This window comes from Poromitra crassiceps (genome assembly GCF_964638095.1).
Source record: "Poromitra crassiceps genome assembly, chromosome: 4".
Taxonomy (NCBI): Eukaryota; Metazoa; Chordata; class Actinopteri; order Beryciformes; family Melamphaidae; genus Poromitra; species Poromitra crassiceps.
The window spans coordinates 2688044-2710112 of NC_139626.1; the positions used below are offsets into that span (position 1 = coordinate 2688044).

Here is a 22069-nt window from a genome sequence, read left to right on the forward strand (position 1 = left end):
ATATATATATATATATATATATATACCCATTGCATCATTCATATCAAAACATCATCGGATCACACACCAACTCAAATCAAACAAAACGCGTCAATGGAAACTCAAAGCTTGAATGGCAATAGGATCCAGCTCCCAGATAACCTTGAATGGCAACATAATGATATCGTGTATTTTAACAGTCAGCACTGCAGGTGTGTCATCACATTAGCCTGCAAGGCTGCTTATATGCCTCTCATTTGCAGTTACATGGTCTATCACAGTGAAAGGGATGATCTCCACAGAAACAACCATCCATATTTCCTGACAAGATGCAATCTTCTGCATTGCCCTTATGAATGGATCATTTAGCCTTGATGCTCACGCTAAGGTTAGGCTAGGTTGGGGGTTGAAAAAGGGACACGTCGTTGCCCTTAACACAGTCGTTGGTCCGCTAATGTTTTGGTGTGGATGTGGTAATGGTAGATAAAGCCATGTTCTATGCTGAAATGTAAGATCATTTTATTTGTGAATAAGGCAGATAATCAGATCCCTTTGATTATTGACATGTTTATTATTGCAGCCCGTAGTGGTATTTATTTTATATACTGTATATACTGGGGGGAAATATGAGGTCACTGAGCGGAGGGCTTCATCTACAGTATGTGTATGAATCACTTGAGTGATATTTTTTATGATCAATGACCAATTCAAGGTCACTCCTTTGTCAAAGACCCACTTAGCCTCCAACTCCACACCTCCCTCCCTTTTCCCATCAGCTCTCTATCCTTCTTACAGTTATAACAGATAGCCCTTCAGCGTTCACCATACTGTCCTGTTACAGATAGCCCTTCAGCGTTCACCATACTGTCCTGGAGGGATAGGGACAGAAAGGCATAAAGGACACATTCATATGCATATTCTGGATAATGTAACACCCCCCCCCCCACTCCCCACTTAGCTGAGATTTAACGGAGCTAAATTAAGCTCAGCAACCGTGGGATTTTGTCCTCGATTAGAACTCACTGAATGTAGGTTGAGGCTAATGGATTCAATCCAAGTCTATAGCTAGAAAACACAGGAGATGTGAGAAAGAGGAGGCGATCCAAGGAGAAGTAAGCAGGCAGTTACAGTGCACTTTTCTTCAAATGCTCACAGCATTTCACAATTTAAGGCGTAAACGTGGATGCCACAATACCACTTTTTCACTGACAAAAACAAACAAACAGCTGATAATAACAAGTGCCAATATAATCTAGTATGAACAGTAGAGACAGAGCAAAACAAACAAACAGCTGATAATAACAAGTGCCAATATAATCTAGTATGAACAGTAGAGACAGAGCAAAACAAACAAACAGCTGATAATAACAAGTGCCAATCTAATCTAGTATGAACAGTAGAGATAGAGCAAAACAAACAAACAGCTGATAATAACAAGTGCCAATCTAATCTAGTATGAACAGTAGAGATAGAGCAATCTTTTAAGATCATTGGACAATTTAACTCATCCTTCAGGGCAAGAAAAAGGTGGACCCTCTTACATGTGACTCTAGCTTTGATATTTTAGTATAGAGGCAAAGTGAACGTCACTTCCTACTTTTCTCTCTGTACCAGCGCTGCGAAAAATATGAATGGCGGTGAACGGAGAATAACGTTACTTTGCTGATCCCGTTTGAATTGTGCCACGGGGTGCCAACGTTAATTTTGTCAATTTAAAACATAACTTTGCAATATGTCAAGAAAGTCGCAGTTTGTCGCCAAACTGTTGCACTATAAGTTATAAAGCAGAAGGACTACATACACTGTCGCCAGTGACGTCACTTTTTCTACCAACAAAGCTGAAGACCGGCGACATGCCACGAGCTTCCACAAGCTACAGTATGTAGTTTTTATACGAAACTAACCCCCACGTTTCAGTTTGACGACAAACTGACTTTTTTGACATGCAAAGTTATGTTTTAAATTGACAAAATGAACGTTGGCACCCCGTGGCCCAATTGGCTCTCTATTGGGAAACTTGATGCTGGCTTATGCCTCTTTAGTTTAGGTGATGGCCATGAATATGGATGACCCATCATTAAAGATCCATAATGACACATTGAGTCGCCCTGAATGGCTCAACTCTAAATCCATGTGACAGACAGAGGTTTGTCAAGAATGACAAGTACGTTGTTTGCATCACTAACAATGTGAAGATGAGAGAGAAAGTGGGGGTAGGAGGTGGTGGTGTCTGTGTGGGTATGTGTGTGTGTGTGTGTGTGTGTGTATGTGTGTGTGTGTGTGTGTGTGTGTGTGCGTGCGTGCGTGCGTGCGTGCGTGCGTGTGTGTGTGCGTGTGTGTGTGTGTGTGTATACTGTCTATCAAGGTCAGTGGTAGCACTGGCATGCCGGCGAAACATTACACTAATTCAACACTAACAAACCAATACTGGTGGTTTTCACGGAATTGTGTCACGGAACAGTTTGAAACCTCGCTTATTACCTGACAGCTTGTATTAGCAAACACTGCAACAGGAAGTAAGCTAGGGGCAATTTTGAATGTTTATGTCGTCAAGTTAAAACCGCCTAAAATATACTTGGCCCATATACAGGCCAATTAGAATATCTGCAATACTAAAAGCTGTTTAGCTTTAACCTGTGTACCTGAAAAACCACAGACAATGAGACTTATTTGACTTACTTGTCCCAATTTCCCCCCGGGGATCATTAAAGTCTTTCTGATTCTGATTCTGATTCTGATTTTCAACTATCAAATCTTTTGTAATGGAGAAAAATTAATAATACTTCAGTCATTTTTGTCCAGCGACCCAACATTAACACATTCACTGCCAGCCGTTTTTTCAATACTGTAGGTAGGTTCTGCCAAGTTTTTTTTTTGAGGATTCTGGCTCATCTTTCAAGAGCCGAGGATTCTTTTCTGCTAAGATTTTGTGAACACAAATGATCTCAAAAGAACTAATAGAATGTGTGCTTTCTCTGTCTAAAAGAGTTAGTTTGTAGAGTTAGTAGTTATGTAGGCATTAGCAGTAGAATACAGCATGGTTTCAGCGTCTGAAAATTTATTCTGAGATAAATGGCTTTTTGTGAAATTCGATAGAACAGTCACTTTAACCATTTATTTTTGGCGTAAGACGTCAGACATCTAAACAATAGTTTTGAACAGTAATTTCCTCCATAGCAGCAGGAAACCCCCCTCTCCTTCAAACTCCTCCCTCCGTGGGTGTGTCTCTGATGGCTTTGCAGCGTTTGTCACAAGCGAGGCTCTGCCTGTCTGTGCTGCCTGGCTGCTGGCGGCTGCTCTTTGGGCGAGTCTGCATGAGTCGTTTCGGTTGTGAGCTCAGCTGCAATGAAGCTGCATGCGATTGAGGGGCTTTCTGCCGGTGTTTCAAAGTGTGTTGCACGTGTGTTATGCACGCATAATCTATTATGCAAATTTGCAATCCCCCACCGCCAGCTCCCAGCGCGATAATGCGCGAAAGCGAAAGCGTTTTCGCCAATCCATTTTACAGTATGAGAATGGTTTCCTCGCGCGTTCCCCTGCAGTTTTGGCTCGGCTTTTTCTAGTCTGGAGAGCACTGTCGCCACTTAGTGGGTCGGTGGAATGGGTTGTACACGTTCGGTGGCTCCAATATTTTTATAGGAGACGTGGGGGGCGTTGATCCACGTCCCACCGTCAAATTTTTTTTTTTTTTTTTTGTTGACGAGTCAACTCGTCATTGGCAGTCAACCGTTGGATTTTTTTTGACGAGTCAACTCGTCATTGGCAGTGAACGTGTTAACAGCCCTAGTAGTAGATTCTCTTTGGAAAAAAATAATTAATTTGATTTGTACTTTGGAATGAGTTAATAAAGTGGTATTGGTGAATCCTAGAATTTCGGTCCAGGGAGTATACTCTTTTCTCTGTGTATGATCATAATAGGCCTAGTTGTGCCTTGGTATGCGTCCTGTCTAATCTGCCTAAATTTAACCACCATCCACTGCACCAATAACATGTCAACACGTTCCATCTGATAGTAAAACTCATCATTACAAAATAAAAGACACAAAAGGCCCTTGTGTCTGTCCTCCCTGTCCTTTGGTCTGTTCCACTCACTTGGTCTTTCTGCGGATCTCCTCCACCAGTTGCTTGATGTGGTCCTCCATGAACTCCATTTTCTCCTGCTTGCGGGCCAGAGCCTTCTGCAGGCGGACGATGCGCTCCACTAGCACAGCTTTGTCCACCTCGGGGAAGCTGTCCACCACCACCACCGTGGGACAAGCCTGACTCTCTGCCGATCGCTCCTCAACACCACTGCTTCCACCATGGCGCGTATTCAAGGACCCTGCGGGGGTGGAGGTTGATGTTAATTTAATTCTGTTTTTCATGCACTTTCTAGACCAACCGCCTAGAGTCACGATACTCTGAACCAAATCTTTGCTTCCATCATGATGCAACTATAAGAAACAATGTGTGCTCTGCTGTGTCCTAATAAACGCCGTCAAATATCTACATTTCTTTAGCACTTTGATTGTACTTAGCAAAACCAAAACAACATGCAGGGCAAGCTCAAGAGTAGAACATTTAAAACTCATTCAGTGACAAGACTTTTTTCTTGTTATTTAAATGAATGTCAAAACATAAGCACTCTGATCCCATGTCAATGATGTCAATGGACAAACTTGGGGCTGGCACACAATTAATTCAAATTCATTCATTGAAAGTGTATTCCTGCAAGCACTCAGCTTCAAAACATCCTCAGGTAATCCATAGGTAGTCACATGGGGGGTGATGAGCAATAGACCTGAGACTGGGAGGTCGTGAGTTCGATCCCCGGCCGAGTCATACCAAAGACTATAAAAATGGGACCCATTGCCTCCCTGCTTGGCACTCAGCATCAAAGGGTTGGAATTGGGGGGTTAGATCACCATATGATTCCCGAGCGCGGCGCACGCTGCCGCTCACCGCTCCCCCAGGGGATAGGTCAAATGCGGAGAACAAATTTCACACATTGTGTGACAATCAGTGGGACTTTACCTTTACCTTACTTTAGACAAGTCTATATAGGAAGATACAGTGAGAGAGAGAGAGAAAAAGGAGAAGAGGATGCTCAGGGTGTCCATCTCAAAAAGAATAAAGTAAAGGTCAGTTTGGGTCCAAAGACAAGAGCGAGTTAACATAGGAGATGATAGGCTGCCATCTTCTGTCAAAGTTGGCAACTGATCCTCTCACAGAGTGCCTCATTTTCTCATGAAATCACTCAGCCAGGATGTAGAGGGAGGAGCCAGGATGTAGAGGGAGGAGCCAGGATGTAGAGGGAGGGGCCAGGGGGGTTTTGACTTTTCCAATGCAACAGAAGACGTCTACGGGCTATGAGTGAGGCAAAAGCCACAACATCAGATTCAGTTTGAGAGAGATTAGCTCATGTAGAGGGCACCCCAAAAATGGAAATAAACGGACATGGGTTCAGTGTAATAGTATGGGCTTCGCTTAGCGCTCTAAAAAAACATGAGCAGAAATCAAACAGCTTTGGACAGAGGAAAAACATATGAGTATGGTCAGCTGGAGAAAAGCCGCATCGATCACAGGTGTCATTCGTATCAGGGAACAGCCTGCTAAGCTTAGCTTTTGTGTAGGGATGCACCGATATGAAAATTTTGGCCGATGCCGATAACCGATATTAACATTGCTGTTATGGCCGATAACCGATATTTACCGATGTCGATATGATCTGTATAAAACCACATTTTTATGATCATCACATTTTGTACATACTGAAAAACACATGTTAACACTGAATTTGAAAAAGTTATGCATTTCTTTATTTGCAAAGCCTTTGGAAAAGCCCATAAATCATAGATTTACTGCATTATTTCATATCAATGTGAAGAATTTGGCTGATAATGATAACCGATATTAACATTGCAACATCTGACCGATACCGATATGACCGATATGTTAAAAAATCGGCCGATACTGGCCGATACCGATATGATTGCCGATATATCGTGCATCCCTACTTTTGTGTACTGAACCCTGTGTAGAACTTTGAACTGGATTAGGGTTAGACGAGAGCATGAGGATGAGGAGTTGACTCTAACTAGCACCTCCTCACAACATTCATCAGACAGTTCTTGTCCAAACTCCTCCTCCCACTTACCCCTAACTCTCACAAGAGAGATCATGTCAGAGTTCAGTATGAGGTTATACATGACTGAGATTAAACCTTGTGTTTCAGGAAGAGACAAAATATCAGATAGAAGAGAGGTTGCCTTGGAGCAGAGGGAAAGATGTCAAAGGCGTGCGAGCGTAATTACGAGCCTGCATGTATTTAAACAAGTGGGAATGGGGTAAATTATATTGTACACGGAGGTTATCAAAAGATGCAAATGTACCCTCTAAGTATAAATCTGAAAAGCAGACTAGGCCCTTCTCTCTCCATAAACTGAAAAATGCATCTACAGTAGGTGGGAAGGAGGAAATAAATGATTATGGCATATACAGTAGGGCTGTGTGGGGAAGGGGCAGACAAACTGAACTGATGCCTAAACTGTTTCCATATCTTTAGAGAAGAGAGAACTATAGGATTTGTAATAAATTGGGGGGGGGGGGGAGAGTCCAGAGGGGCACAGACTAAAGCTGAAAGAGAGGAAGGACGAGAGGAGATGTCTTCAATTACACACCAATTGAGAGCGGGTGAGTTACACCATGCGTGAATCTTAACAAGATGGCCGCCCAGTAGTACAATAGGAAGTTGGGCAGGGCGAAACCCCCATCTTGCTTGCTTCTCTGGAGAACCTCTCTACGAGCCCTCGGGTTTTTACCAGCCCAGATAAACCTGGAAATCATTTTGTCCAAGTTTTGAAAGAATGACTTTGGTATAAAAAATCGGGAGACATTGAAAAAGGAATAAAAGGCGAGGAAGAATATTAATTTTAACAGAGTTGATTCTACCCATTAATGACAAAGGGAGAGAATCCCAATGTTCTAGATCAGATTTAATATCACCCACTAACTTTGTGAAATTATTCTTAAAGAGAGAGGAAAGGGAAATGCTGATTCCTAAGTAGCGGAAATTAGAATGAGCTAGCTGGGATGGTAGCGTGCCTGGTGGAATGGTAGCGTGCCTGGTGGAATGGTAGCGTGCCTGGTGGAATGGTAGCGTGCCTGGTGGAATGGTAGCGTGCCTGGTGGAATGGTAGCATGCCTGGTGGAATGGTAGCGTGCCTGGTGGAATGGTAGCGTGCCTGGTGGAATGGTAGCGTGCCTGGTGGAATGGTAGCGTGCCTGGTGGAATGGTAGCGTGCCTGGTGGAATGGTAGCGTGCCTGGTGGAATGGTAGCGTGCCTGGTGGAATGGTAGCGTGCCTGGCGGAATTTGCTTGGCTGCCTCGTTAATGGGGAAGCACTCGCTTTTGCCGATGTTTCGCTTGTAACCAGAAAATGATCCAAAAGATGTTAGAATGTGTAAGATGTCATCGACACATTCTACACAATCGACACGTTCTAATGTTTTTAATAAAAAATAATTTAATAATTAAATAATAATAATAATAAAAACTCAAAAAATATATATTATTTTTAATCTTGAATTTCATTTGTGCCTAGCTGATAAATATCTGGTATTTATAGTTGAATCATATTTGTGTATCTGCTTGAATGTGACCGCACTGCCAGGTGTACAAGTGCACACTGTTTCCCTTACGCAGGGCTCTTGGGGCTCTGCACGGCCTAAAAAGTAAAGTGTATATACTGTCATTCCCCTAAGCACTGCTCATTACTATGGTTGCCAAATTCTGCGAACATTCAAAGTTGCAAACTTTCCATGGGGATATATGGGAATTAAGGAAAATAAACGGAAAATGTTAGGGTAATTTACTGTATTTATTTACCTTGTCATATACAGACAAATATAAACATTTTGTTTTGTCATAAGCAGACATGCATTATTATTATAACTTGAATGGATTCTTTCATTGAATAACAAAAATTCCCATTCATTCACGTAATGTTCCCGTTAATTCCCATGGAAAGTTTCCAACTTGGAATATTGGGAACAAGCAAAAACATTCTAAAAATGTCCAACATTCCGGAGTAGCTTCCCATGGAAAATGGTCATTTTCGGCCGCTTTGCGACCCGACACGAACCCTTCTCATTACTAAAAGTATTGCACATGATCAAACATCAACATGCAAAGCCTGGCTCTTAGAGGGGCTCCTCCTGAGCACCTAATAACACAGAGAGGCTCCTCCTGAGCACCTAATAACACAGGAGGAATTTCAAAGCAGGAACTTATGTCAAAACATTTGGAGTAGGATCTACTCAAAACAGACAATTGTCCAAGTCCCTCTGATCCGAGTCCCAAGCGAGTCTCAAGTCAATTGGTCCCGAGTCTCAAGCAAGTCCCAAGTCTTTCCTTTTGTCGGCAAGTCAAGTCAAGTCGAGTCACAATGTTATTTCAAGTCAAGTCTCGAGTCGAGTCATAGGTTATGTCAAGTCAAGTCGAGTCAAAGATTGTCAATTCAAGTCCCTCACAAGTCGAGTCAAGTCACAGGTTATGTCAAGTCGAGTCACAGGTTAGAAAAAATGACAAGGCACGTCCTCCAGTAAAATATAAAAAGCCTATAAGGTTATTAATCACGTGTGTGAATTTACACCGAGTGCACCAAGACTGGCTTACCATGGTCGTAGCTGCGCACGCCCAGTCTTTAGGCTGCGGACGTGCGCGTTCACGTAAATACGTGCTTGTTGCCAAGCAACACACTTCTCTCAGACGAGCTTGAGACAGCTGACAGACAGCTCCAACTCAGCTCAAACTTATAGAGTTAACTTGTATTCAAAGCATAGAAACGTTCTCACAGCTCAATTTAACAGCGCCAACACAAACACACAGAAACAAGATGTATGGAATTTGATCACAAGTGCAATCAGTACTGAATGCGATGGCAGACTGCGCACTGCGGGCAGTTGACGAAGTCAGGAAGAAATGAAAAGATCTTCGGACGCACCAGCTTTTAAAAACCCGCCGACGAGCGGAGGTCCTGCGCCCAAAACGTCCATTTACGAGAGAAGATTCCGGCCGCATCACAGGACTGAACGACACTGACAGCACAGAGCTGTCAGTCCTGACAGCGCAGATCAAGATGAGACAGCTGTCAGTCAGTAGGCTACGCCTTGGGTATGTAAAAGTTACACCCAGGCGCAGCACATACAGACTACATGGTGCACTAGTCATAAAATTAAGTTAGTCGTAACTTTGAGTTCTACATCGGACGTAGCGTTACACCTAGGTGTACGCCCAGCTGGTGCACTCGGCTGATCTTGGCACAAGTCCGAGTCGAGTTTCGAGTCATTTTCTTCCAAGTCCGAGTCGAGTTTCAAGTATTTACCTTCCAAGTCCGAGTCGAGTCGGAAGTCGTCAAATTTGCGACTCGAGTCGACTCGAGTCCGAGTCCCTATGACTCGAGTCCAATTGTCTGACTCAAAATGTCAGAGGGAGGATCAATTCCCTTTCAACTGAACATATTCAGGAGGAGGATTTTTGAAGGCTTCATATCCTATTGGGATGGGGGGGTGCTGGAGGGGGTCACTTAGTCACAGTAGTACATGTACTTCCATTTTATATTTTATATTTTGAATGAAATAATCCAGCCCTGCCTTGAATGGTGTGTTTGGAGGATGAGTTCACTCGGGGACAGGTACCTGAGGAACTGGAGCGACTGCCCATACTGCTGACATCCCGGTCGCAGCCTCCATTCTCAACCTGCTCCAGTTTCTTACGAGCTGCACAAAAAGAGAAGAGAGAATCGTCAACGGTCACTGAGAGAGATTAATTCCATTAATTCGGTACCTACTCTAACAAAATGCTATTGGATATTATTGAAGTTATTACTATATTGCTTATAAAATAGCAAAAGTTGGGGTAATTTGTATACTTTATTATCCCCGTGGTTAGATTTGTCCTCTGCATTTGACCCATTCTAGTTCCAGGAGCAGTGGGCAGCTGCAGTGCAGCCCTCAGGGACCAACTCCAGTTCTTTTGCCAGTGCCTTGCTCAGGGGCAGTGATAGGAGTATTAACCCTAACATACATGTCTTTGATGGTGGGAGGAAACCAGAGCACCTGGCGGAAACCCACACAAACATGGGGAGAACATGGAAACTCCACACAGAAAGAGCCTGGGATGGACCGGGGTTCAAACCTGGGACCTTCTTGCTGTGAGGCTAACACAGTCATTGGTTTCTTTAATATTATATATTATAACATACATCAGTATAATATACAGTACTAGTCATTTTTGGATAATAGACCATGTTTGCGAGTGGAACAGATAATTCTAGGGGCATCCCGGTGGCGCACCTGGTAGAGCACGTAGCATTAAAGCTTAGTCCTTTGCGTGGCCGACCCGGGTTTGAATCTGACCCCGTGGGTCCTTTGCCCCATGTCATCCCCTCTCTCTCCCCACCTTTCCTGTCAACCTACTGTCCTATACAATAAACGCAAAAATGCCCCCAAAATAATCTTAAAAAAAGAAAAAAACATAAAAAAAGAAACAGACAACACTGACTGGTATCGTAAGATACAGACATATCATACACATGCATGCACAGATAAGTGCGTGAATTGCTCCAACAGAAATTATTTGATGCAGACACACAGAGAGATCTTCAAACATACGCTTCATTGCTTGATTCAACCAGAGACGGTCACTATCAGAGCGAGACACCCCAACTTCCAGTCACTTCCTGTATCTGTGCCACGGAGGTATCGCCACGGCCACGCCCACTTGGGAGACTGGTCAGCCAATGAAGTTTCATACCATTCAACCATTGACAGACAGCCAATCACAAGCTGATGACCACGCCCATTTAGGAGACCAGAAGAGTGCCATTTCTTATTGGAGCAAGAGGCAGGCTTCAGGCACTCGTACATGGTGCAAGGAAAACTAGTTAATTTAAAGTTAAAAAGCCTTTATTATTGCATGGCTTTACATGTAGGACAATTAACAATTAAAAAAGATGAAGACCTTGTCGGTCGAAACCGGTCGTTTTTTTTTAAAGGCTTTTTAACTTTAAATTAACTAGTTTTCCTTGCTCCACGTACGAGTGCCTGAAGCCTGCCTCTTGCTCCAATATGATGAACCCTTTCTTCAAGAGCACCTACATTGATTTTCCTTGAGACACCAGAACAATCCTCAGAGCACACCACCACCTCTGTTCACAATTTGCCATTTCTTATTATTGGCAAAGCCTGCAGTGGAGTGTCTCTATCGATATTAAAGCTCTCTGATTCAACTCAGTGAGTAGCTCTGAATACATGTACTGCTGAGAAAGAAGAGTGCACGCTCAGCTAATGCATAAAGGCTTAAAAATGTCTATAATGTAGTCATGGAGTCTCACTGTAGCACGGGTGAAGAAAGGTCCTGCACATACCAGCTATGTGAAGATTAAAAGCACCCCCCATACAAGATAACCCTGAGATGCATGCCTTATGGTTAGCATGAGTGCCCGGAGAACGGAGTAGGGCAGGACAGGCTCTTTTAAAATAAGCCTAGAATGAGAACAATAGCTCTCTAAGCCTCAGCAGCTATCTGCTGGCCAGTCCCTTGCTGCTATCCAGTCTGTATTCTCGCCTCTATCTGCACGTGTGACTGTGACATGACCTCAGTCAAGATGAGCAGAGACCCTCTATCTGCACGTGTGACTGTGACATGACCTCAGTCATGATGAGCGGAGACCGTCTATCTGCACGTGTGACTGTGACATGACCTCAGTCATGATGAGCGGAGACCGTCTATCTGCACGTGTGACTGTGACATGACCTCAGTCAAGATGAGCAGAGACCCTCTATCTGCACGTGTGACTGTGACATGACCTCAGTCAAGATGAGCAGAGACCCTCTATCTACACGTGTGACTGTGACATGACCTCAGTCAAGATGAGCAGAGACCCTCTATCTACACGTGTGACTGTGACATGACCTCAGTCAAGATGAGCAGAGACCCTCTATCTACACGTGTGACTGTGACATGACCTCAGTCAAGATGAGCAGAGACCCTCTATCTACACGTGTGACTGTGACATGACCTCAGTCAAGATGAGCAGAGACCCTCTATCTACACGTGTGACTGTGACATGACCTCAGTCAAGATGAGCAGAGACCCTCTATCTACACGTGTGACTGTGACATGACCTCAGTCAAGATGAGCAGAGACCCTCTATCTACACGTGTGACTGTGACATGACCTCAGTCAAGATGAGCAGAGACCCTCTATCTACACGTGTGACTGTGACATGACCTCAGTCATGATGAGAGGAGACCCTCTATCTGCACGTGTGACTGTGACATGACCTCAGTCATGATGAGAGGAGACCCTCTATCTACACGTGTGACTGTGACATGACCTCAGTCAAGATGAGCAGAGACCCTCTATCTACACGTGTGACTGTGACATGACCTCAGTCATGATGAGAGGAGACCCTCTATCTACACGTGTGACTGTGACATGACCTCAGTCATGATGAGCAGAGACCCTCTATCTACACGTGTGACTGTGACATGACCTCAGTCATGATGAGCAGAGACCCTCTATCTACACGTGTGACTGTGACATGACCTCAGTCATGATGAGAGGAGACCCTCTATCTACACGTGTGACTGTGACATGACCTCAGTCAAGATGAGCAGAGACCCTCTATCTACACGTGTGACTGTGACATGACCTCAGTCATGATGAGCAGAGACCCTCTATCTACACGTGTGACTGTGACATGACCTCAGTCAAGATGAGCAGAGACCCTCTATCTACACGTGTGACTGTGACATGACCTCAGTCATGATGAGCAGAGACCCTCTATCTACACGTGTGACTGTGACATGACCTCAGTCATGATGAGAGGAGACCCTCTATCTACACGTGTGACTGTGACATGACCTCAGTCATGATGAGAGGAGACCCTCTATCTACACGTGTGACTGTGACATGACCTCAGTCATGATGAGAGGAGACCCTCTATCTGCACGTGTGACTGTGACATGACCTCAGTCATGATGAGAGGAGACCCTCTATCTACACGTGTGACTGTGACATGACCTCAGTCATGATGAGCAGAGACCCTCTATCTACACGTGTGACTGTGACATGACCTCAGTCATGATGAGCAGAGACCCTCTATCTACACGTGTGACTGTGACATGACCTCAGTCATGATGAGAGGAGACCCTCTATCTACACGTGTGACTGTGACATGACCTCAGTCATGATGAGCAGAGACCCTCTATCTACACGTGTGACTGTGACATGACCTCAGTCATGATGAGAGGAGACCCTCTATCTACACGTGTGACTGTGACATGACCTCAGTCATGATGAGCAGAGACCCTCTATCTACACGTGTGACTGTGACATGACCTCAGTCAAGATGAGCAGAGACCCTCTATCTACACGTGTGACTGTGACATGACCTCAGTCATGATGAGCAGAGACCCTCTATCTACACGTGTGACTGTGACATGACCTCAGTCAAGATGAGCAGAGACCGTCTCGGCTAAAGGGCTTGGCCACACTGATCCGTGGTGTCTGTCCGTGTGCGTTCATTTCTCTGTTCACTTCCATTCATTTTCAATGACAACTGTCCGACTGTCCGTGGAGCACTCAGAAGTGTACGTATCCAGAAAATTTGCATACGTTTTGATGGACAGAAAGTTGAAGAGGGATTAACTTTTTCTGGATGGACGTATCGGATGGTCGGATAGTCACTGTCCGTTTAGCCAATCAGAGTCGAGGTCTCGAGAGGAGGCGTTCCGAGATTTGTTTCAACTTTTCAAAGAAGATGGCCGAGGCGGTGAATGAGGCTATAAGGGATTACCCAGCAAAATGAGTAAAATTGTGTGATTTCACCAGGATTTCAGTGACTAGAAGTTAGTCCAAGGGGAGAATGTAGTGCATATACTTCTCTCCAGTTATCTGCACATGATCTACATTATATAATACTCGCGCTGTTCATGTCATTTGCATCGAGTCACATTTCCAAGGAGCTGCACGCAGGCTGCGCAGGCAGGCTCGCCGGCGGCGGAGCAGCCCCGGTGCTTTGGGCGAGGGGTTTGACGTAGACTCAGTTCTCATCGGACAGACATCTGTCCGTTCAATAATTCTGTCCATTTTCTGACGGATCAGTGTGGACAAGGCTTAAGACAATCTACAATGAAAGCAGATGATGGGAACTGGTGATCCATCGTCTTGACTTGTGGCAAATCCCACATGGGTTTGGTGACATGAACGACGTCATCTGAAAACACAATGGACACTTTACTAGGGCAGAAGATCGATGGCACTTTTGATTCCAGTCTGTTAAAAAATAACAAAATACAATACAATAGGGTTGATTTTTCTATGTATATATATATATATATATATATATTTTTTTTTTACATATCTGCTCTTCTAAATAGAATCAGACCATTCTGTACTGATTCTCAAAACTGTGCTCTTAGACTAGTGGAAAACCTGAGATAACATTGTAAGAATCTAACACTTTCTACTACCTTTTCATATTTAAAGTAGAAATTGCAACAAAGAAACGTTGGGTTTCATATTTAGATACCCAAACTTTCACTTTGTTATCTTTTTTTGTATTATGAGACAACGCTTCCCTGAATTTTCCGACAATTAGTGTTTTCACTGTTATACAGTAGATGGCGCTGTTACGCACCTTGTGAAATAGACCAATTTGGAGTGGACGTCACGGGGTTATGTCACTGGAGGAGAGGATAGAGAATTTCTCCCATAGCATCGCATAGGAAGAGCTTGCTGGTCAAAAGGGGTATCGGCAGCTTTAAACCACGCAATCACGCTCACCTCGTCCACAAGAACGTGGACTCAAGAACGGCAGAGCGGCCCTCTCAACCATCATTTCAGCCGGTGGATGAGCTCCAGATGGGAGATGCTGAAAACATAAGGGAGTCTCCTAACCTTGTGTGAGATGTTTTGCCAGGTCCTTGATGTTGACAGCTTGCTTCCTCTTCTGGGTCACCAGCTCGTCCTTCAGCTCGTTCACCCGGGTGTTCAGACGGGCCACCTCTGTCTGCAGTGCTGCCCGCTCCTCCTGCAGGCCCTGCACCTCCTGCTGCCTCAGCGTCTCCTCCCGCCTCAGCTGCTGTGACTGCAGGGTCCATGGTGGGGTGGGGACAAGCATGGGTGGAGGAATGGCAGCAACAGCCACGATGGGACAGCTAAGTCAGCGTAATATTGTTGTTGTGCGATTCAAGTGAAGGAAAACATATTCTAAGCCTGAAATTTACGGTTCATATGAATATCGAGACAGAAAATAACCCTATTGTACAGTGATTCAAATTCAACAGATATTGAAACATTTTTAGGTTAAAAAAAAAACTGAACTATTATGAGAGTACAAAAAGAACAACATATCTACTCTACAACACATTGGTGCCACTCGGGTTCAAGAGGACAAAATAAATATTGGGAATCAGGGATTTGATCAGACTGACAGAGATGTGGCCTTTTGCTAGTCAGAACCTTATGACTTGCGTAGATGCTTAGTGCAAGGGTCTCTTTTTTCAGTCTATTTACTTAGCCATTACCCACACAGACAGACCACATTTCTTAAAGCCAATGTACAGCAGATGCGTCACGGCTCCGGTAAAACTGCCGGAACAGAATCTCTTCTCTTCCAAAAATCTCTTCTATTTTTGTCGGATCCCGCATGCGTCTGACAGATGACTTGTGTGTGGCTCTGATCCGGCAGCTGTACAGTCCGGAGCCGTAACGCAGCAGCTGCATGTCATTGTATCAAGCCCCATACTATTAGCCTGGGTAAACCCAGCCCCCACGTGACCTGCTCTCAGACAGACCCTGCTCACTAGTCACTGACTGAGAGCAGGTCACGTGGAGGCTGGGTTTACCCAGGCTACCGTACTATGTGACTATATGTCTGCTCCCCCCAGCCTGTCACCTTGTCTTCCAGCAGCCTGTTGGTGTCCTCCAGCCTGGCTCGGAGCTCTGCGGCGCTGCTGCTGAGCTGGTCCAGCTGAGCCTGTAGTCCGTTGCTCTCTGACTGGAGCTGGGCGTTCTTGCTGCTCAGCTTCTCGGTGAAGCCCAGCAGCTCGCCCTCGCGCTCCCTGCTGCCCTCCACGTCACGCTGGAGGTCGCCCATCTGGCCGGTCAAGCCGTCCACCTCCTCGCGAAGAGACCCAACTTCCTGCTTGTCGCTAGAGTGACAAAAACATGGCTCAAGTTCACCTTTTGGCCGAGTGACATGACAGGAACATTTAAACGGGTCTCATGGAAGAGAAAATAGAACAAACATGTACTAACTAAAATGTAGTGTTTAATGATGAATGGTCACCACATTGTAACCTGTGTGTGTGTTGTGTTTGTGCTATAACTATTAGGGGTGGGGGGAAAAATCGATACACCATGGTATCGCGATATTTTGCCTGACGATATTGTATCGATATTTGGACGCCAAGTATCGATATATATATATATATATATATATATATATATATATATATATATATATATATATATATATTTTTTTTTTTGCAGGCCATGCCATGCCAGGCCACCGGGCATCTGCCCAAAGCGCCCGATGTTGCAGTCCGCGCCTGCAGTGGCATATTGAGTCCAGAGAAGCTTAATAATGTAGCCTACATGTGGGACCAAAACAAAACAAAACAAAAAAAACACTGCATGTTTTACTTCCGGTGAGGTCAAGGAAAAGGAGTTAGACAATATATCGAAATATCGCAATATTCAATATATCGCAATATTCAATATATCGCAATACTATCGTATCGTGACTCAAGTATCGTTTTAGTATCGTATCGTGGGCATCTGGTGATTCCCACCCCTAATAACTATGCCAGAGGCCTCGGTCAGACAGTGACACAGACATGACATGTTTTGTCTTAACTTTGCTCTGACCTGTTCCCATGTTGACTGCACAATCTGTACGGTCTTGGAAGAGGCTTAAAGACCAGTTCAGATCTATCTCATCAGACTTGATCTTTAATAAATATATATTTAAGTAGAAGTACCTCTGCCCTCCACAACTTTCAACAGGTATTTTACAGTATAATTTACAGTACAATTTATTATGCATTGACAGCAACTCTTATGAGACAGTGTGCCATTCACCTCGAGCTTCACATCGTGTACTAGTAGTACGCACCTCCAACCGGGCAGCTAAAACGACAAGTCACCCCTCACCCAGCACCCTCTGGGAGGCGCTATAGGGCCATATCCACAAAAAGCACCCAGTTCAATAATGTCATAACTCTCACCTCCCCCTGCTCGCTGCCCTGTCTGTCTGTACCGCTCGTGTGTGTTTACTCTGCTCTTTTTGCAGTAGAACTGAGCTACCATGCTGTAGCACTCGTGTGTGTTTACTCTGCTCTTTTTGCAGTGGAACTGAGCTACCATGCTGTAGCAAACAATTACCACCAACATTGCTGCATGGCAATAATAAAGTATCTTGTGAAATGCAGACCATTACACATGCAATTATACACAGGAATCAGCAGTAGATCATCAGGAAAACATAACATACCGTATACAACATACATCTTTGAAAGGGTATGTGAAAGGTTAGTGACACTAAAATTGAGAAGTTATTGAATTATTGAGAAATCCATGAATGTGAATTCTGCATTCTATTGTGTACACAATATTGTGTACAATGAAATACATTTCAATTGTACAACAGTTACAGCAAAAATGATCAGTAACAATCAAGCAATCAATCAATCATTCAATTTTATATTTTATAGCGCCAAATCATAACAGGAGTTATCTCAAGGCGCTTTACAAATAGAGCAGGTAGAAGACCAGGCTCTTGATTTTAGAGCTAACAATTCTCACATGCACTGATGATAACAGTGCGATCTTCAAAATAATCTACAAAAACAGAATTAGCCATAAATGGTCACAACGCAAATCAGAAGGTCTCTGGGCCAAGATATTGGAAGCACCAACTTATCTGCAGAACTAAAAATGTTGGCAATAGCGTAAAACGCTGGAAAATCAAAGAGAGAGTGCATTTGATTTAACATAACTCAATTAGGGGGCAGAGTCACCCACCCAGGGCAGTCTAGCACACACAAAGCAGCATTTCAGCAGTAAGTGGAAAAGTAATTAATCTGTACATTGCATGCACAGGCACACTCACATACATAGAACCTAATCACCATTTATCCTTTCTGTCCTGTGTGCTATATTTGCCCTTGGCCTCTCTTTAAATCCGGTGATAAGGTACTTGAGGAAGAAGAAGAAAATGGCCACAAACTATATTACGGCCTTCCTAGTGCTCTAAAAAAAACAATGATGTTTAGATGGTGATAGAGGTGCATCAGTCAGATTGCCTGCAGTGTTACACAAGCAACACAAGGAGGAACTTATTCACAACTTAGGACTTAAAATATCCTGAGGTAGGGCTGCTCGATAAATCGATTTTGAATCGTAATCGAATTAATTAGTTAGGACGATGTTAAAAAAATGAAAATCGTAAAATCGATTTTATTTTAACTAGGGTAATTACATTACGGCGGGGCGGCTCTCTGTCATGTACGAACAAAGACGTTATCACTGGACGCTGAAATGCTGCCTTTATAGTTCACATAACAACACGTGAGGCCACCGAGTAACGTTACCAGGACTCACCTCCAAAAGCGCAAATCCACCAGTGTCAAGTGACTGCAGGTTAGCAAGGAACAGCCAGGAAGTTAGGCATAGCAAGTTAGGCTAAAACAGGAAGTTGGGTTGTTCTGCCTTCACAGTAAAAGCGTAATTTGTCACTTATGAAAAACAGATGAAAAAAAGAGCTCTGCAAGGCAACAAATGTTTAGAGAAGTATAATAGTATAAAAAAATCGAAACTGAAAATCAAGTTTTGTGAGAAGAAATCGTCAATTAAATTTTTAGGCAAAATCGAACAGCCCTATCCTGAGGTATTAGCAGGGCAAGGTCTAAATGTCAAAAGCTTAATGTGTGCTCATTTCCCAACATATCCCTCTATTGTGTTCTTGATGAGACAAATCATCTGATTGAATACTCTGTTAGTTAAACTACTGCAGAGAGGCAGTGTAACCCTATGTTAATATACTGTACGTCACCATGCAAATTTACAGTCAGCCAACCTACAAATGAACAGTGAGATTCCTAAATCCTTGGGAAGAGTCTTGAAAAAGTGAGTAGTATGAGGGGTTGTCTGTCAGCAGCATACGGATGGTACCATCTCCATTCTTATTATACAGTAGATGGCGCTGTTACGCACCTTGTGAAATAGACCAATTTGGAGTGGACGTCACGGGGTTACGTCACTGGAGGAGAGGATAGAGAATTTCTCCCATAGCATCGCATAGGAAGAGCTCGCTGGTCAAAAGGGGTATCGGCAGCTTGAAACCACGCGATCACGCTCACCTGAGGACAGGCTGTTGATGCACTGGTAGCACTGCTCCTACAGTGAGTATGCATGCTGTTTCTCTTCTCGTTGATTTTGCACTTGAGTGTGTATATTAGTGTGTGTGTTTGTGTGTCTGTGTATGATAAGTGTGTGTGTGTGTGTGTGTGTGTGTGTGTGTGTATTAGAGCCCGACCGATATATTGGCCGATATGCCGATATTTTTTTATTTTGTATTTTTTAAGTCATAGACAACATGTTGTGTATATTTGATCTTTTTTCTTAATTCAAGTTATATTTTATATTTGTTATATTTGTGTTTTTGTATTTCTAGTTATTTATAATTATTAAATCCCCAGTTAAGTTTACTATTTCATTGCATTGATATCATTTTGGACAATAAAGTTTATTGATAAGGTGTAACATATCCTGCCTACATTACATATGTCAAGTCATGTCAAGTCATATCTTTGTCAAGTGTTTGATATTTGAAGGATCATTGCAAAAACATTGTGTGATATAATGTGTATATATAATCTAAGAATATCGGCCGATATATCGATATCGGAATTTTTGTACTCCCCAATATCGGTATCGGCCTCAAAAATCCAGTATCGGTCGGTCTAGTGTGTGTGTGTGTGTTTACCGTTGATGCTGATCCTCCAGCTCAGTGATCTCTCCCAGCTTGTCCCTCTGTCGGCCGATCTCGGCCTTCTGCCTGTTAATGATCTCCCTATACTTGCTCAGCTCATCCTCCCAGCGTGGACGTTCCTCCTCCAGACACTTTAACTAAAGGGCACAAATACACACACACACTTCTTCAGGTGAAGAAAGACAGGCGATGCTGATCTCATGTGCATGCACAAACGCACGCACAGGTACACGGATGTTGGTTGCATGACCTACCTTGGTGCGGAGGGTGGTGAGCTCATCCATGCTCTCTTTGTAACTCCTCTTCAGGTCATTCAGCTCTTTGGCCTTCACTCTGTGCACCTGACAATCAAAAGAGCACTATGTTACACCTTCACTCTGTGCACCTGACAATCAAAAGAGCACTATGTTACACCTTCACTCTGTGCACCTGACAATCAAAAGAGCACTATGTTAAACCTTCACTCTGTGCACCTGACAATCAAAAGAGCACTATGTTACACCTTCACTCTGTGCACCTGACAATCAAAAGAGCACTATGTTACACCTTCACTCTGTGCACCTGACAATCAAAAGAGCACTATGTTACACCTTCACTCTGTGCACCTGACAATCAAAAGAGCACTATGTTACACCTTCACTCTGTGCACCTGACAATCAAAAGAGCACTATGTTAAACCTTCACTCTGTGCACCTGTCAATCAAAAGAGCACTATGTTACACACGGCCTTCACTCTGTGCACCTGACAATCAAAAGAGCACTATGTTAAACCTTCACTCTGTGCACCTGACAATCAAAAGAGCACTATGTTAAACCTTCACTCTGTGCACCTGACAATCAAAAGAGCACTATGTTACACCTTCACTCTGTGCACCTGACAATCAAAAGAGCACTATGTTACACCTTCACTCTGTGCACCTGACAATCAAAAGAGCACTATGTTAAACCTTCACTCTGTGCACCTGACAATCAAAAGAGCACTATGTTACACCTTCACTCTGTGCACCTGACAATCAAAAGAGCACTATGTTACACCTTCACTCTGTGCACCTGTCAATCAAAAGAGCACTATGTTAAACCTTCACTCTGTGCACCTGACAATCAAAAGAGCACTATGTTACACCTTCACTCTGTGCACCTGTCAATCAAAAGAGCACTATGTTACACCTTCACTCTGTGCACCTGACAATCAAAAGAGCACTATGTTACACCTTCACTCTGTGCACCTGACAATCAAAAGAGCACTATGTTAAACCTTCACTCTGTGCACCTGACAATCAAAAGAGCACTATGTTACACCTTCACTCTGTGCACCTGACAATCAAAAGAGCACTATGTTACACCTTCACTCTGTGCACCTGACAATCAAAAGAGCACTATGTTAAACCTTCACTCTGTGCACCTGTCAATCAAAAGAGCACTATGTTACACACGGCCTTCACTCTGTGCACCTGACAATCAAAAGAGCACTATGTTACACCTTCACTCTGTGCACCTGACAATCAAAAGAGCACTATGTTAAACCTTCACTCTGTGCACCTGACAATCAAAAGAGCACTATGTTACACCTTCACTCTGTGCACCTGACAATCAAAAGAGCACTATGTTAAACCTTCACTCTGTGCACCTGACAATCAAAAGAGCACTATGTTAAACCTTCACTCTGTGCACCTGACAATCAAAAGAGCGCTATGTTACACCTTCACTCTGTGCACCTGACAATCAAAAGAGCACTATGTTACACCTTCACTCTGTGCACCTGACAATCAAAAGAGCACTATGTTAAACCTTCACTCTGTGCACCTGACAATCAAAAGAGCACTATGTTACACCTTCACTCTGTGCACCTGACAATCAAAAGAGCACTATGTTAAACCTTCACTCTGTGCACCTGTCAATCAAAAGAGCACTATGTTACACCTTCACTCTGTGCACCTGACAATCAAAAGAGCACTATGTTACACCTTCACTCTGTGCACCTGACAATCAAAAGAGCACTATGTTAAACCTTCACTCTGTGCACCTGACAATCAAAAGAGCACTAT

At 43.7% G+C, this 22069-nt stretch overlaps 1 protein-coding gene across 2 annotated transcripts in view; it reads right to left on the reverse strand.

Annotated features, from left to right (window-relative positions):
• ccdc186 (coiled-coil domain-containing protein 186) overlaps positions 1-22069 on the reverse strand; it is a 67907-nt gene that overhangs the window by 15132 nt on the left and 30706 nt on the right. The window contains exons 9-15 of one of the 2 annotated variants that reach the window (XM_083636175.1): positions 20279-20365; positions 20019-20161; positions 15927-16182; positions 14927-15116; positions 9658-9738; positions 4072-4300; positions 764-848 (exon numbers count right to left, since the gene is read on the reverse strand). In XM_083636175.1, coding sequence (XP_083492301.1) covers positions 836-848; positions 4072-4300; positions 9658-9738; positions 14927-15116; positions 15927-16182; positions 20019-20161; positions 20279-20365 — 999 coding nt within the window. In that variant the 3' untranslated portion in view covers positions 764-835. Of the gene's footprint in view, positions 1-763; positions 849-4071; positions 4301-9657; positions 9739-14926; positions 15117-15926; positions 16183-20018; positions 20162-20278; positions 20366-22069 lie in introns of those variants that run through there. The other variant, XM_083636174.1, reaches the window with a different exon arrangement.